This window comes from Lipotes vexillifer, unplaced genomic scaffold, assembly GCF_000442215.2.
Source record: "Lipotes vexillifer unplaced genomic scaffold, Lipotes_vexillifer_v1.1 scaffold299, whole genome shotgun sequence".
NCBI lineage: Eukaryota > Metazoa > Chordata > Mammalia > Artiodactyla > Lipotidae > Lipotes > Lipotes vexillifer.
The window spans coordinates 3,688,598-3,706,080 of NW_006784347.1; the positions used below are offsets into that span (position 1 = coordinate 3,688,598).

The 17,483-nt window shown below is 51.5% G+C and overlaps 1 protein-coding gene across 1 annotated transcript in view; it reads left to right on the plus strand.

Annotated features, from left to right (window-relative positions):
• Positions 1-17,483, plus strand: part of QTGAL (queuosine-tRNA galactosyltransferase) — a 107,348-nt gene that overhangs the window by 46,516 nt on the left and 43,349 nt on the right. Inside the window, exon 7 of the mRNA XM_007456791.1 lies at positions 9,342-9,437. Within this exon, the coding sequence (XP_007456853.1) occupies positions 9,342-9,437 (96 nt within the window). The remainder of the gene's footprint in view (positions 1-9,341; positions 9,438-17,483) is intronic.

Here is a 17,483-nt window from a genome sequence, read left to right on the forward strand (position 1 = left end):
CGGTTGAGCCCCAGAGCTGGTGTCTGACCACAGAGCCCACTGCTCAGATCTCTATGCTGAAATTTTAGTAAAAACATCTTTGAATTACTGTGGTGATCACTGGTTTTGAAAGTGGGAAGGAGAAAGGTCTGGAACTGTCTTAAGATAAATCGTGTCTGATTGCTTGGGAGCAGCCTCCAGGTTTTGCTCACTTCTGCTGCGGTGCCATGTCCACCCATGTCCACACACTAAAGCATCTCCAGGCCACGTACACATGAGCCCCTGGGATCTGATCCCAGGTGTTGGTGGGACCTGAGACTCTGCATTTCTCATGGGCTCCTGGGCACTGTGTTTGGGGTCCGACTGCCTGGCCACTGGGCCTTCAGGAAGGAAAGAGCCTGTTCATGGCACAGGGCTCAGGGCTCAGAGAGTGGACCCTATGAAACATGTACTGAGTTAAGACAAAGGCTCAAATATACACTTCCTTCAGATACAATTTCTCAAGGAGTTTGAAGGACATTTGTTCACCCAAGATGAATTCTTTCTCTTCCAATAGCCCCTTATTTTGGAGCTCTGAATTTAGCCCACTGATTTTCTGCTTCTAGGAAACGTAGCCCTTCATGCTGTGTCTCTAGCTGCCCAGCCCCTGCACACCTGACAGTGACTGGGGACTTGGCTGTCATGTAAACAAACCTACGCACTCTGCCTGAGGGCTCTTGTCTTTTCATGGAATAGGTGATGTTTCACAGCCTTAAGTTTGATGCTGAGGATTCTTATTCCCAGAATTGTAATTGCCCTTATATTGCTTAAACTTAAGCATTGTTAATGTTAACATGTCCTTGAGATACGCCTGTAAGAAGATAAAAATGGCCTTCGGCTACTTCTTGAGAGGCCGCTCCACTGCTCCTCAGGCTGGAGCTTCCAGAGGCTAGATGTGAGGGAGGTTCAGGAGTGCCCAGCCGCCTCTTTATTGAGAAGTGGCCCTTCGCCGAGGTAGCATCATGGGGGCCAGTGCACGCCCTGGGTCTGATGGCAGGGGGCTGGTGTTGCCTCACTCACCAGGACTGCTGGAATCCTTGGGCCGGTCCCCTAGGGCCCAGAGTCCGTTCTTTGACCAGAAGGTCAGGAGTGGTAGTAACTAGACCAGCCTTCGGGGAGGGGCCCACAGCCTCTTTTCTGGCCCAACAAGCCAGCACTGCCTACCCCAGCACCCACCCCCAGTGCCCCCATGTCCACCCACAGCATCTCACAGGTCTGCTCCTCCCAGCAGACTCCCCTGCTCACTGACCAGGGCCTGGGGGTTTGTGTGTGTCCTTGCCCTGAATGGGGCTGGGCTGCAGTATCAGCCCCTTTTGGGGTCGTGCCAGTGTACCACGCCAGCCTGCCTGTGAACCTGCTCTATCACTGGGTCCTGGGGACCAGCCCCGTGAGGCCCTGGGTGCAGCTGAAGGAGAGGTCAGAGCCATGGGTGGGTGACCCGTGGAGTGGTCTCCATGGCCGTGAGGCCACTCAAGCTCTGCCTTGGTGGTCTGACAGTACCCAGCTCCTGGTGGGCAGTGTGGCCACGTGGTGCCCTGGCCACGCCACCTTGAATGGCCCACAGCTCCATGTCACAGGGTCCTGGGGTCTGTGCTGTGACGGCCCCGCTGGGGCCACAGGTCTCCATGTCATCGACTGCCACCAGCTTCCTCCAGGACTCTGCAGCCTCAGGGCCAGATGGCAGGCCCGTGCTCCTTCGGACCCCACTCTTAACTATGGTCGAGGGTGAACAGGACCCCAAGTGGCCCAAGGAGACCTGCCAAGTCCTGTGCCGCTCTCTTCATGGTCCCTCACCTCAGAGGTAGTGTTGCGGTGCCCAGACCTCTGGACCCAAAAGTCTTGCTCATCAGGTGCCACAGGATGTCCTCAACACGGTGGCCAGCGTGCAGACCACTGAGCAATGTGAAGACAGCAGAAAGGGTCCCAGTGCTGACTCGCCGATGCGGCCTGTGAGCGGGACGCCTGCTTCTGCAGGGCTGTGTGGGGACCAGCACCCCCTTCCTTCAAGCCTCCAAGGTGGCCCAGTCTCTACTTTTTCCCCAGGATGTGATATTGTGTTTGATTTACACTCAAGGCTGGGATGGCCTCCACCTGGCCCTTCTCTTACACTAGCCCCTAATCACACCCCAGGGAACCCGTGTGAGGCTCAGCTGGGTGCTAAGCCTGTGCTTTCTGGTTACACGTTCAGGAACCTGGAAGTGGTCACTGGTGGGACCTGTGTGCCCATGAGCCCAGTTTATTACCTGACTTGTGGACCCTTACTCCAGTGGGCGTGATGGGTCTGGTGTCACCTGGGCCCTGTGTCCAGCCGCCTCACATGATCAGTGTCCCCTCCGGCCTTAGATCCTGCATCTTAGGTGCATCTCCCCTGCCGTCACAGGTCCATCCTCGTGGGTGGGGCCTCTCCTTCAGCTGGTGGGTCTGAGTCTGAGAACTGGCCCAGATCTGGAAATGGTCAGGGGTGATTTTCACAGTTTCCAAGCACTTCGAATATATTCTACATTGAAAAAAGAATTTTGTCTGAAGAATTTTGTAACCAGTGTATACATTATAGAGAGTGAGATACTTTCAGATACACTGTCCACCCCCGCCCCCTTTTTTGTGTGTGTGATTGGTTCACATGTGAAGTTACTCTTGGTTGTTCTCCACGTGTAAGTTCAAAGACCTAGAAATCTAGGGATATATAAGGAATTTGGAAAAAATGTAGACAGTGTCAGTTAATCTTAATTAAAACACATTGGCTTGTGCCTTTATAAAGTTCTAGGTTAGAGCTTTTCTTGCTAACCTTGTGTTAAGTGCACTTGATACTCTGCTCCCAGTGCTGGAGCACCTGTGCCCACTCTGGCATCACAGGTTTGCAGCAAGACCAGGGGTTCAGAACAGTCCTGTTGCACCAGAACAAAATCAGCTTTAGAAGGGTTGTTACTGTAGTGCTGGGCTTTTTAAAAGTCATGACCTACAAAAATCTTGATTTGCAGTTGCTGGTTGGTGGTTTTGTTGATTATATCACATTGTTTGGAAAGAATGAAATGAATGCTAAGTATATGTTTGTCCTTGGTCATTACTTCTTTAAGGCCATTTACAAGAAAGCCATTTAATTATGAGGGTGGCAACTTCCATAAATTGTGCCGCTGCATATTCTCTGCAGAACTTCTGAGATGTTACGTGTCAGGCGTCACTGGTGTAGAATTTCTCCACCCACTTATTGAGCATTTTGGAGCAAGGGTCTGCTCTGGGACAGGAGTTGGGTGGGGTCAGGGAAGCCGCTGTGTTTGGTCTGGGCCCCCTCCCTGGGGGTTCACCTGCGCACGGGCGGAGGTGAGAAGCTCTGCATTCTCAGGAGTATGGAGGTGTTGAGGATGATGGTGGGAAGGAGGCGGGGAGCGCCTTGCGGAGGTACAGGGCACCCCAGAGCTTTTCCAGCACACGTGGGTGGGTCCTTCCCCGTGGCCTCAGGACAGGCCGATGGCAGGACTTCCTTATGTCCCCGATGTGAGTCTCCAGGGGGCTCGGGAGGGGTCCTCAGTGACCTGGCCTGGCTCGGAGTCGGCGACAGGCTCATGCCCACCATGCCTGGTGGGAATGCAAAGCAGGAAGCAGGAGCTGTGGACCCGTTTCTGCCTTCATGTGGCGCCAGGGCCATCACCTCATCTCCGCTCAGCACAGCCTCTTCCTGCCCTGTGAGTGCAGCTGCTGCGGCCTCTGTCCACTGAGCGGCACTGAATTGGTCAGGCTGAGCGTTTGCCCTGGGAGTGGCACAGGTGCTGCAGAGAGGGCACAGCTGTTTGAGGGGCCGGTGAGGGGCTCACGCTGGCCCGAGGTTTGGAGGCGGGTGGGTCTGCTGTCAGCATCTAAAGCCCGGCGGACGCTGCGCCACTTCCAGTTCCGTCCTCACCGCGCCTTGGAGCGAGCACCGTCTGTGTGCCCAGCGGAGGCCGGGAGAAGTGGGGCGCAGATGGGGGCCTTGCTCAGTCACTCAGGACGGAACCTGGTGCTGGGCCCTGTGGTCCAACTCTGCCTCATAGCGCAAGAGATCGGCTGAGGAGGCCCCTGGCCCGCGGTGCCCAGGGGTGGGTTTGCAGGTGGCGGGGTGGCGGGGGGTGGCTCTGCGTCCACGGTTGGCCCTGACAGTGCCTGGGGGGTGGGACATGCTGCCGGCCAGGCATGGGTCTCTGGGAATGCTTGGTATTTGGAAGGTGGGCGAGAGGCAGGAGGAGGAGAGGGTGACTGGGGGCTGCGGGGAGGCTGCAAGGGCCCTGCTGAAGATGGACCCAGTCCAGAGTAACGTGCTGGAGCAGGATGCCTGGGAGATATGAGCCAGTGAGGGCAGCTCATGTCCTACTGTCTGGAGGAGTCTCTCAGGTTAAAAATCACAGGGCTTCCCTGGTGGCGCAGTGGTTGAGAGTCCGCCTGCCGATGCAGGGGACGCGGGTTCGTGCCCCGGTCCGGGAAGATCCCACGTGCCGCGGAGCGGCTGGGCCCGTGAGCCATGGCTGCTGAGCCTGCGCGTCCAGAGCCTGTGCTCCGCAACGGGAGAGGCCACAACAGTGAGAGGCCCACGTACCGCAAAAAAAAAAAAAAATCACAGCAACAGAGCTCGTGTTCCTCCACATCTGCCCCACGTTGATGTGACCATCACACATGAAAAACACACATCTGTGCATTTAGGTTTTGTGGAGAGTGGCCTCCACACACCCCAGCCACATCTGACATGTACCGTTCCAGACGAGTAAGCACAGGTGAGCCTCTCAGGAACTAGCAGGTGTTTGAATGGCCCTATTTCCTACTGGTAGTTGTTGTCCAGGTAAGTAGAAGTTGATCGATAAGTAAAGTCATTTTTTAGAAAAGATTTTTGATGACAAGAAGCATTTGGGAGTATGAAATAAGGAAAACAGTTAATCTAACTTAAAATATTAAAACATTGCTTCCATTCCTAAATGTATCCACTTTAAGTATTTTAAGGATTGGGTCCATAAGACAAATAGGAGTTGTTAATGAAAGCTAATTTTAATTTATATTTTAGTGATCTTTATGCATAAATATAAATTAGGAACTAATTTCATAAGTATAGCTAATAAAATTATAGCCTTACATTTCTCTTTTTCCCCCCCCTTTTTTTTTTCCATCTTCAGACCATGGTTCTGAAAGCCCTGCTTAGCGGAACCCTCTAGCAACACCATGAGGATGGTGGGTGGGGAGGGTGAGCTGCCCTTCTCTCAGAATTTGTATTGCCGGGTCCCAGGTTCATTTTATAACTTCCCTACTTGAGTTTGCTGTGTGGGTGTGCGGTAACAGTTCTCATCTCCATTAAGAACTGAGGTTAGTGAAGTTTAAAAAATTCAGTTTCTGAATAAGATCTTGCAAATGGGTGCTGATCCCAGCAACGTCCAAGCCAAGCCACCCCGGAATGGCGACACCTCCTAACAGGGCCACACTCCTGTCCCTTCCCTGCCCCGCTGGTTTTCTCTGTTGTCTTTTCTGTTTTATTGGCTTTTGCTTTTTATTACTTTGTTCTTTCTGCATTGCATGTAATTGGTTTTCATCTCCCGGCTTGTGTTTTGCCTCAAGCCTCTTTCCTCCTGGTTTCCTCTTTCCTCCCTTTTGGTTTTGTTTTGTTTTATGATTCCATTTTATCTGTACTATTGCTTTATCAGCTATCCCTCTTTGTTTCATTATTTTTCAGTGGTTGGCCTAGGGTCTGCAAAGTGCATCTTACCCCTGACACGCTACTTTAAAAAAATGACACTTTTATTAATAAATAAATGGCACCATCTCACATGGAGCGTAAGAAGGTTACAAAATCACATCCTGTCACACAGTTTATCCTGTAAACTCCACAGTGTTTGCTTTTATTTTTACCAGAGTCAATTATCTTATAAAGAAGTTGCACATGGAAAAATGTCTTCTGCTTTTACACATCTGTTTACCGTCATTGCCACTTGCCATTCCTTGGTGTAGATCAGGTTGTTTCCTTCTCCCTGGAGAGCTTCCTTCTTTTTTTTTTTTGTAATTTAAGTCTTCTTGTGATGAATAATTTTGGCTTTTGTTTTTCTGAAAAAGTATTTCTTTTGCTTTAATTTTTGAAAATTATAGTACTTGGCTAATGAATTCTAGGTTGAAGTCATTCTTTCTTTAAAGATGTCTCTCCCTTGTCTGGTTTCCATTGCTTCTGCAGAGAAGTCTGCTGTCATCCTTATATCCGGTTCTCTGTGTGTAATAGGTGTTTTTCTCTGACTCCTTTTAAGATCTTCTGTTTAATACTGGTTTTCAGCAATCTGATTATTATGTACAAGCATAAGTTGTTTTTTTTTTTAAAGGTTGGCTCTGCTGGGTCTTTGTTGAAGTTCTGGGATCTGTGGTTTTATAGCCTACATCAAATTTGGAAAATTTTTGACCATTATTTCTTCAAGAATTTTTTCAGTCTCCCACTCTTTGGGTTCATTCAGCCTGTGTCTATTGAGCACCGACTGTGTACAAGGTACCGTGCTGGCCTGGTGTCCACAGTGGTCTGGCGTGAGGGCAGGGCAGACAGCACGGGAGAGGAGCTCAGCATCCCACTGCAGGTGCCTCTTTTTATGGTTTGCCTTTGTCTGCCCTGTGGTCCAGGCCAGCATTCTTTTAAAAAATGTTAAGGCAAACAAAATATCCTCATTTTTGTTCTTTGTAGACCAGCACTCACAGTGTTTAAAGCCTCAAAGAACAGCCAGCCCCCAAAGCTCCAGCTTCATTTCGTGTTCACCTAATCCTCCTCCTCCACGTGAGACCCCACCCAGCGTGGTTCACCCTTCATCAGAGGCAGAGAATGGAAGAGGAGGTTTGGGGAGGGGGCTCACCGTGGAAATAGCATAAGTCAGCTCATGTCCCAGAAAGACCACGTCTGCCGCCCCTCACGGTCTGTCTGGAAGTGTGGCTTTCGGCACGGGCTGGACTGGGCTGCACTCTGCTGGTCTGCCGCCCCCGGCAGCTGTTCATGACGCAGCAGTCATGGGGCCGGGGCCTGGGTGTCTGTATAGAAGTTAAGTCTCTTCATCTTCATGTCTGGGAATACTTTTGAAACAGGATTTCTGCCTCACAGCTTTGATCCACATTTTTGTTTTTTGACTCAAAATCTTTCCTGTTCAGCAATCGAATGCAAGACAGTGTCAACAAGGCCAGAAAACAGATGGAATAGACAGTTTAAAAAAAATACGCTTTGGTCAGGTCAGGTGTGGTACCTCGCAACTGGGCAAGGTGATGATTCAAGGGCTGTTCTAATTTACAGCTGAATTTTGTATGTGTTTTTAGGAGAAATATATGAAAAGTTCACACATAGAATTCAGCAGTATGTAAAAAGAATACATGTAAAAAGACCTATGGCCAAGTGTGTTTTATCCCAATCAGGAAATGGATGAAAGACGCTTCCCTGGAAAGTCAGGCAGATGAGAAATTAGCCCCTGGAAGGAGATTCAGCCTTTTGAGCCATCGGGGGTGCATATTACAACCATGACAAGGTACTACACACTCCTGTCGGAAAAGCTAGAATAAAACACATGGCAAGGATGCAGGGAAACTGGTCACACACGCTGCCGTGGGGATGGAAGTGGTGCAGCTGCTCGGGAAAACAGCAGTTTCTTTAAAAATTAAACATGAAACTACCATACGACCCACAGTCACGCTCCTGGGTGTTTATCCCAGAGAAACGAAGACTTAACATTCACACAAAAACCCCTGTGTGAGCGTTTGCAGCAGACTAATAGTAATAGCTTCAAACTGGAAACAGCCCGGTGCCCTGTAGAGGGTTAAGCTGTGGAGTATTTTTCAGCCAAAAAAGGAACAAATCTCCAGGGAATCACCGAGTGAAAAAAGCCAATCTTGAAAGGCAACACACAGTATGATTGCATTTATGCAGTGTTCTTGAAAAGACAGAATTACAGCACTGCAGTAGCAGGTTCACGGCTGTGAGCTGGGTGGGGGTGTGAGGGGGAGACGCAGCTATAAAGGCACCACGAGGGGTCCCTGTGGCCGTGGAAATGCCCAGGGTCCCTCAGCCCAGTGGAGGCCACGTGTTGGCTTTTCAAGATGTTACCATTAGAGGAAACCGTGTAAAGGCTACATGGGATCTCTGTGTATTATTTCTTAACACTATATGTGAATCTACCGTTTCTCAAAAAAAAAAAAAAAAAGCTTAATTTAAAAAAACCACAACAAAAAAGGACCTACTGTGTAGCACAGGGAACTCTACTCAATATTCTGTAATAACCTATATGGGAAAAGAATCTAAAAAAGAATGGATACATGTGTATGTATAACTGAATCACTAAAAACAAAACAAACAAAAAACAACCACACAACAACATTCAAGCAAAGTAAGCAAAAACCTTCTCAAAACTCTTCAGTAGCATAACTGCATTAATATAAATTAATCATCGTGTGTACGTGCTGTGTAATATTAGAGCAAGATTTAAGAAACTCAGATATCGTGGGGTGACTTTTGATAGTTTCTCAGTAAGGTGACTTGGGCAGTGATGTGGGTTTGCCGACCACCCTGACCTTCCTCACCGTGTTGCTCGGCGGTCAGCGAGGTGGAGAAGGCACAGCCAGGGGATTGGAGGTTAGTGTCGTTTCCCCGAGGCCAGCCAGCCTCTGAGAGCCTTACAGGACCCTCACCAAGGGGCAGGCTCTCTGCTGCCATGGGCACCCCGGCTACCCTCCCCCAGCCAGAAAGGAGGAGAAAGGCCCCCTTCTGCTGCTGCGAGAGGTCCCTCCCTCAGAAACCAGCCCGTTCCCTGCCTCTGAGCCCTGGGGCTGCTGGTGTCTGAGCATCAGGACCCCTGATATCTGCGGCAGGAACCAGCCTCTCTCCAAATCTGCCTCACCGACCAAAGGGCCGGACCTTTTTACCTCTGAGCAGTCTTAGAGATGTGTGAGCGCGCTGCAAGCAGATACCCCAGCAGAACGTGCAGGGGGGCTTCCCTAGGTGCTGGGGCACTGTCAGACAGCAGGACAGGGCTGCCGGGAGTCAGAGTGCAGAGCTGGGTATGCGGAGAGGGGATCGTTTCCATGGCCAGGAGGAGGCAGGGCCGGGTTCCAGGACCAAGGGTGGAAGGAGGTGGTGATGCAGGGTATGGAAGAGGATTTAGAGGGCAGCTAGCGCAGATCTTTCCTGGGAGGGGGTGTGCCCATCTGGTAGCAGCCTAGACGGAGGGAGGCAGCCAGGGAAGTGAGCTCTTAGGGCTGCGACTCTTGTTTATTTAGAGGCTGGAAGGAGAAAGTTATTGAGAAACGGGGCTGTTCCAGTGGCTGCAGTGGATTTATTGTAAGTCCTGTTTGTTATTGTTTCACAGATTATCGGTTGCCAGGTGAGGAGGGAGCCCCCCAACTCCACTGAGCGATACACGCGGTGGATCAACCAGCTGGCGCCCGACCAGCTGCTCACCCAGGTATGCCTGTGGTCTGCAGTTGGCCCCAGCCTCCCCGAGAGGGACTTTTCATGCTCTTCGCACCTGTGCCGGCCTGCCTCCTGGGTGCCAGGCGCAGTCCAGGTAGGCGCTCCTTGGAGAAGGGGGACGGCGTTTCAGAGGAGCCCGGCCTGGGGCGGAGCCGGAGCCAGAGGGCAGGTGTGCAGGGCCTGGCTGGAGACCTGGGAGCAGGGCACCCCCAGGCCAGCCACGTAGGCTGAGGTGGACGGGTCCAGAGGGCTGGAGGCCAGGGCTCGGGCAGCGCTGAGCTGCTGCAGGGGTGAGGTGTCCAGGAAAGGCCTGAGTGTCTGGCGGGTCGGGGCCTTCCCCGAGCAGGGCAGCTGGAGGGGGGCCAGGTCTAGGGGAATGAGCTGAGATGCACCGTCTGGGTGGAGCTGGTCAGCAGACATCAGGAGCCCTCGGAGCTAGAAGAGGGTGTGGGCTGAAATCAGACTAGAAGCCACCACGGGCGGGGCCACGGCCTGGGGGAGGAGGCCAGGAAGAGGTTCTCGGTCTCAGCTGTGGGGTCCCGAAATCCGTGGGACTTCGGGTGGGTCCACGACTGTGTGTTGATGAGGTGTTGAGTGAGGACAAGAACCACAGATCCTCTGTTCATCCACCTTTGAAAACAAGCCACTGCCTCAGCGTGCCAGCAGCCACTTAATGCTCCGTAGCGAATCACCCCCAAACAGAGACTTAAAACAGCCCCGGCTCTTGGGGGTGGGCCCAGGCCTGCTGCATTTGCCTCTTGGCCCAGCCCTGGTGCCCCGCCGACGGCAGATGCTCCAGACTCTTCCTCCTGCTGGACGAGCTGTTCCCAGGACTCACCCCGCCCGCCCCCCCCCCCCACCGTAGCGAATCACCCCCAAACAGAGACTTAAAACAGCCCCGGCTCTTGGGGGTGGGCCCAGGCCTGCTGCATTTGCCTCTTGGCCCAGCCCTGGTGCCCCGCCGACGGCAGATGCTCCAGACTCTTCCTCCTGCTGGACGAGCTGTTCCCAGGACTCCCCCCGCCCGCCCCACCCACCCACCCAAGACCGGAGAAATGTGCTCCTCAGGGTGGGGGCCCCAGCCAGAGGGGGAGGAGTGGGGAGCAGCCCCCCAAAGCCCAACCAGGAAGTAGCTCTAGAGGCCTGGAAACATTCGCGCAGTGAGGTGCTGGGATCTGTCCCACGTTGCGATTTCCTGTGATCCTGCCATATAATGAAGTGCTTTTTTCTAAACTCTGAATTTTGAAAACTGAAATCTTGGTACAATGGAATGATTTATAATGATAATCAGCTTCTGAAATTAGAGCTGCTTGCGATTATGGCATCAGGTGTTCTGTTCACTGAACTCAAAGTGACTCAGGAGAAACCCTGAGTTTCCTCTTGCGGGGCTGTGTCTCACGTGCTGCTTTGGAGAAACCCTGAGTTTCCTCTTGCGGGGCTGTGTCTCACGTGCTGCTTTGGAGAAAATCCAAGATTGTTTACCCTTTCCTCTTCACTGCTGGGTTTGCCAGTTGCCTCTGTTCTCAAACTGACTTCACCAGCTTTTAAGTTCTGTGCCGTTCAGGCTGGTCCACGCACACAAAAAGCACTTTTGCATTTGGATTTACTTTTCCCATTTTGAGATGAATATTCCAGTAATGGCCTAATAGCTACAGGTGGTGCACTAATAACAGGTAATAATAATAGGCGCACTAGTAACGAGTGAGGGCAGTGCAGGCACTGGGGAGGCTCAGTCACTGCTGCTCCCCCAGCCGTGAGGAAAGGAGAGGAGCCGGTGCATGTGGCCCACGTGGCCTCCTCGGAGCTGTCAGGGTCTCTGCTGTTGGTGCGGGAGCTCTCGGGTTGATGTTGACAGTCATGTGGGATGGTTGCAGCTCTGTCCTGTCTGCACCAAGCGGCCCTGGATCACCGGCAGCCACTGAGCGTCTGGTTGCTGCAGAGCTGTCGGGAGGGTGTCCTTCCGCGCGGCGGGGCATACGAGGTGGTGGAGCTGTGAGTCCACAACAGCTTCAGGCCTCTGAGCAGAAGGGAGTCTTCCCTCCAGGTTGTGAAGGTACCTGAAGGACAAGCCTTTGACCTTAGCATCCCGAGTTGGGAAGAGGGCCGAGGGCTCTGGGTACACAAGCTCTGGGTACCCCTTGCACCTCAGTTGGCATTTGGATATGAGTGTGCAAACCATCATTGGCGCATGGAGAATAAGCACTGGGTCTGTGACTCCTGTCGCCATCCCTCTCCTGGCCCTTCCCTCCGTGGAGCAGGTCCAAGCCGCGGGTCACGGCTCTGGGATGTACCCCCTGTTTACAGATGCCCTCCCAGGACGTGCACTGATGGTTTCAGAACAAAGAATCACAGCCGCCTCAATGAAGAGCTAGTAAGAGCTTTCATATCCTAACTGGGAAATTAAAATGTCCCACCGAGTGTGAATCCCCTGGCCTGCGGTCAGCCCTGGGTCCCCCTCAGATGCGCAGCTCTGCACCTGCAAGGGGGCTCTGGAAACGCTCACCTCAGTCCCGAGTATTGGAGGGTCTGTGAGTAAGTGTAGAGGTGGCTGCGTGAGAGAAACTGCTGAGCTGGCTTCTGCCATGTGCTGGATTTTCTGGGAGAACGTGAGTCACACAGAAACTGTGTGACTGAACACTGAGGGTATAATTTACATGCAGCACATTCTCAGCCAGAAATACAAGTTCTGAGCTGAGGGCAGACTTAACTGTTTACTGTTAAGCATCATAGAAATAATTATGGTAGGGTCTTCCCAAACAGTGTTTTTCTTTAGCAAGTTAGGGGAAATTAAAGTATAAAGTTTCTCAAAATAAAGTGAAAGAAGATCTCTCTTATTTAAGCCATTTCTCAACTGTTACAGTCACAGAAATCGCCAGCACTCTGTGGGGTCTTTGTTCATAGTCTAAACTGAGTCACATTTGTGAGGTGGAGAGCAGCGTAATTTGGTTTGATATTTGTGTGTCTACTTGAATGTCTGATTAGATACCCACCATGCACAAAGTTGAATCAGAGTACCGTAAAATTAACACTCTGCTAATTCCAAATAAACCAAGAGGTGGAAAGTTGTCTGGACAAATGGCCTGGAGCCTGTGCCAGCCTGAAAATGCACCTGTTTTAGGCAGTGCCCACTTTACACCTTCAGCGAGGGGCTGTTCCCAAGGGACCTGCATCTCTTGGATGGGGATGGGGGGCAAGGGGAGGCAAGGCCAGACCCCACCCCCGCCTCAGAGGCTGCCCCTGGGGGATCCCGGCAGCTCCAAGGAGGGGTTGGGGGCCCTGGCAGCCTGCATGGGTAGCTGGGTCCTTACCGAGGCCAATGAGCCCAGCCCTGGCTGCCTGGAGTACGTGCTCAGGTTCACAGCGGAAGGAAGACAGCAGGAGTGGGTAAGGCGCCCCCTTCAGCCCAGCCCCATGTGGTCCTTGTCCTCCATGCCTGCTCCCAGCTGCCCTTGCACCTCTCTCCAGGATCCGTGCTTCCTTGGTGTCTTAGCCTGCTCGGACTGCCATAACAAATGCAACAGAGAGCTATTTCTCGCAGTCTGGGGGCTGGAAGTTTGAGATCAAGGTGCCAGCAGGTGGTTCCTCCTGAGGCCTCTCTCTTGGGCGAGTAGACGGTCGTCTCCACCCCGAGTCCTCACAGGGCCTTTCCTCTGTGAGCTCACTCACTCCCAGTGACTCGTGGATCATGGCTCCACCCTTACGACCTCATTTAACCTTAATTACCCCTTTAAAGGCTTCATCTCCAAATGCAGTTGCCTGGGGGGTTAGGGCTGCAGTGGGCTTTGGGGGACACAATTCGGTCCATAGCATTTGGACACCCTCCTTGGCTCCTCCACAGCCCCTGGTGGTCCCCCCTGGTCTGTGTCCCCTGCCCCTGGGCCCACAGGACACAGTGGTATGTGAACAGGGCTGCAGCGAAGAGAACAGCCCCCCTTCCTGTACAGCCTCTCCTTCGTGGCCCCGTGCGTTCCACAGGGAGGGTGTCACCCAGCTTTCATCTGCCCGCAGCGTCTGAACAGCTTGGCATGAACGTAAATGGGAAAAATTTACAACCCACCTCCCAGCACTAATGCACAGACTCCCACTTTATCCAGTATCCAAGGACTCTAGACTAGCAAAATTTCTAGATAATTAAAGTTTACCTCTGTAAGTACAGACTCTTTACCTAAACCAGCACTCCCCAAACTTGTTTGATCATAAAATAGCTCAAAAACTTGAAAACAATGCAGATCCCTTGTCTACTCCCGTAGAGTTTCTGATTTAGTGGCTCTGGAAATGTGCATTTTTAACACGTGCCTGAATATTCTTGATGGAACTCTTTGAGAATGTTACTCCTGCCTCTAATCTGGGGGCCAGGCTCCTGGTACCTGCACAGAGAAACTGCTTCCCCACCGGATCGTAGGCATTTTACAAAGCCTATAACCAATTGAAAACTGTGTGTCTTGAAATAACTCCAGACTCACACAGAAGTTGCAAAGAGTAGAGTTCCTGTGTGCCCTTCACCCAGCCCCCCATTCGTAACATACCCACAGTACGATGTTCAAACCAGAAGATGCACACTGGTACAACCCTGCTCGGAGTTCACACATTTCTTGTTTGGGGAGGGGTGGGGGGTTTATGGAATTTCATCACGCGTCTGCATCAGCACAGCCCCTGCCACGATCAGGATATGGGACTATCCTGCACCCCAAAGAAACTGCTTTCTAGTCACACTTTCTCCTGCCCCTGCCCCTGCCCCTGCCCCTGGCAACAACTTCTCTGTCCCCTTCGCTGGAGTTTTGTCATTTGAGACAGTTATATCAGTGGAACCACGCCTTTTTCATTCCACATTGTGCCTTTGAGATGACAGTTTGTTCCTCCTGTTGCCGAGAGAGTCCAGTTGCAGGGACGTGCCCGTCATTGTGGGGCTGTGACAAGTAGGGCCGCCGAGACCCTGATGGACAGGCTTCACTTCCTGGGATGAGCACCGGGTTTGGGACTGTGCATCTGTGTTCAAGTTGAAGTCCACGTGAGGCTCCCGGAGTGGCCGCACCATGTCCCCTCTCGGCACTTGGTGGTGTCAGATTTTTCATGCCAGTCGTTCCGTGGTGTCTCATCACTGCTCTGCCTGGCATTTTCCTAACTGCAGTTTTTTACGTGCTTATTCACCATCCACTAAGCGTCTGTTCTGATCTTTTGCCCATTTTCTTATTGGATTGTTTGTTTTCTTGCTATTGAGTTTGAGTTTCCTTTTGGACAGAAGTCCCTTGTTAGGTGTGTTTGCAAGTCTTTTCTCCTTATCTATGGCTTTTCTTTCATCTACTTAACAAGAGTCTTTCACAGAACCAAAGTTTTTAATTTTGGTGAAGTCCAACTCATCTATTTTTTAAATAGATTGTGCTTTGGGTATCAATGTCTAAGGATGCTTTATGTAACTATAGGTCACAAAGATTTTCTCCTGAAGTTTTATAGTTTTATGTTTTACATTTAGAGCTATGATTCATTTTAAGTTGATTTTTGCATAAGGAGCGAGGTTTGGATCAAAGCTCTTTTTCTTTCTTTCTTTCTTTCTTTTGCTTACAAATGTCCAAGTGTTTCCACACCATTTTTGGTGAGAATACTACCTTCCTTTATTGCTTTTGGCCTTTGTCAAAGGTCAGTCAGCCGTGCTCGTGTGGGTGTGTTTCTGGGCCATTCTGTTGCATTGATCTGTGTGTCACTCCATGGCTACACTCTCCTGGTCACTGTAGCTGTGGAGGAAGTTTGAAATCAGTTAATGTGGTTCCTCCAACGTCATTCTTCTTTTTTAAAGTTATTTTTGCTATTCTAGTTCCTTTGCCTTTTCAAATACTGAGCAGTTCTTCAGTTCTGAGCAGGCACTGACCGGATGTCCTAAAAAACTCAGTTCTGACTCCACGTGCCTGGAGACAGCTTCAGATGCCACAGATTAAGGGCTCAGTCCTACAAGACTGCCTCACTTCAGCCCAGTCACAAGTCCAGGTCGTCACCTGTGCTTCCACCTGACTGACTATAAATCAGGGTTCCCACGACCCCCTCCTCTGTCAATTAATTTGCTTGAGCCATTCACAGAACTCAGAGAAACATTCACTCATGTTTACAGTTTACTGTCGTGGATATGATGAAGAATGCAGGTGAACAGGTGCGTAGAGTTGGGTCCAGAAGCGTCCTGAGAACAAGAGCTTCTGTCCCCAAAGAACATGAAGATCCACCCACATTTCATGGACGGTGGCCTCTGGGCGGGGACCTTGCCTGTGTCACCCCCCGTCACCCCTACCTGACCACCATGACTTTCTGGGACCGTGGTCCTCCTTCATTCTGTTGCCCAACCTGAGGCAGGTTCCGCTCGGGTCTAGCTCTAACCTGGATCACGCTGAGAAGGGGCCCCTGAGAAACTGGTGCCCAGCAGCTCTTGCTGGTGTGATGCAGCACAGTCCCCCTGAGAAACTGGTGCCCAGCAGCTCTTGCTGGTGTGATGCAGCACAGTCCCCCTGAGAAACTGGTGCCCAGCAGCTCTTGCTGGTGTGATGCAGCACAGTCCCCCTGAGAAACTGGTGCCCAGCAGCTCTTGCTGGTGCCCAGTAGCACAGTCCAACATAGTGGGGTTTCTTTTTGCACGGAGGAGAGGAAGTTAGCTAAGAGCAATTCGGAAAACTTTGCTAGAACCAGAGATGTGGCGCCTGCCGGATGAAAAGGGCCCTTGGGTATCTTGCCCAGGGTACGAGAGAAGACCCTGCCCAGGATTTAAAGCCCTTGGGCAGTTCAGAGAGAAGAACAGCAGGAACAAATGTGGTCTTGGATTTCTCAGCAATTGCAGTGGAACCTGTAAGACACTGGGACACAAGTTTCAAAGTTCTCACAGAAATGGTTTTGAGTGTCGAATTCTATGCCTAACGAAATTGTCGATCGTGTGAAAATATAACAAGGACTTTTTCATATAGGGATTCAAAATATTTGTCTCTTACAAAAGCTTTCTCAGAAATTTACTGGAAGACATTCCATCAAATTAAGAAGCAAATTGAAGAGGAGGAAGATATGAGATCTAGGAAGCAGGTCTGCAACCTGGGAGATGTGAGATCTAGGAAGCAGGTCTGCAACCTGGGAGATGTGAGATCTAGGAAGCAGGTCTGCAACCTGGGAGGGGGCCAGAAGCAGCCCAGGAAGCAGTGGGGAGATAGAATAAGTGCTTTACACACAAGGAGCACAGGCCTCCTTTTTCTTCAATTATAGAAACACTCAATTAGGGAGCAAGGAAAACAACGGAGAGGCCTTTGTGTACAGTGGGATGTGACGGGCGACCGCACTCAACCAGCTGCTGGTGCTTGAATGAAGCTGCAACAGCAAAGGAGCAGAAAGGCACCAAGAAGAGCAGAGAAATCGAAGCTCACATCAGTTGAGACAGAGGAAGTTCTGGGCAGATAACCTCTCAAAATGAGAAGACAGAGAAGTGCAGTAGCGGGAAATACCAGACGCTCCTGTTTTTATTCTAATCCAGTACCTGCAACACTCCGACGGCCCTGACGTCCCAACTGCGTGCTTCGTCCCCTGTCTCCGTCTCCCGAGGCCACTGGGCTCGCCCTGGGTACCGAGAGGGTCATGTCCGGCCCGGCTGAAGGACACTCGTGTGTGTGTTTGATGTTCTAGTTGTTCACGGAGGGGACCAAGCCACCCTTTACTCTGGTCACCCCTCCCCTAACAAGAGCAGCCCCTGACCATCTCCTCTGTACTTGCCGTTCCACATACATTTTCTTTAAAAAATAGAAAAAAGATAACTTTTTTAAAAGTTGAAACATTTCAGGGCTCCAAAAATGCAGAGAATACGCCTCCCCCTTGGCTGCAGTGCGTGCCCTTGGATGACCCCCTCGCGGCTCGGTCTCGTGCGCAGCCCGGCCCCTCGTCCCTTCCTGGACGGTATACCCAAGATCCCCACTTCAGGTTCTGCTCCTCGAGCCCCTGAAGGTCCCCACTGTGCGTGCTGGGTCTGGAGGCTGCTCCATGTTCCTCACTCACGTGAGACCCCAGGGCTCTCAGGGCAGCTGCA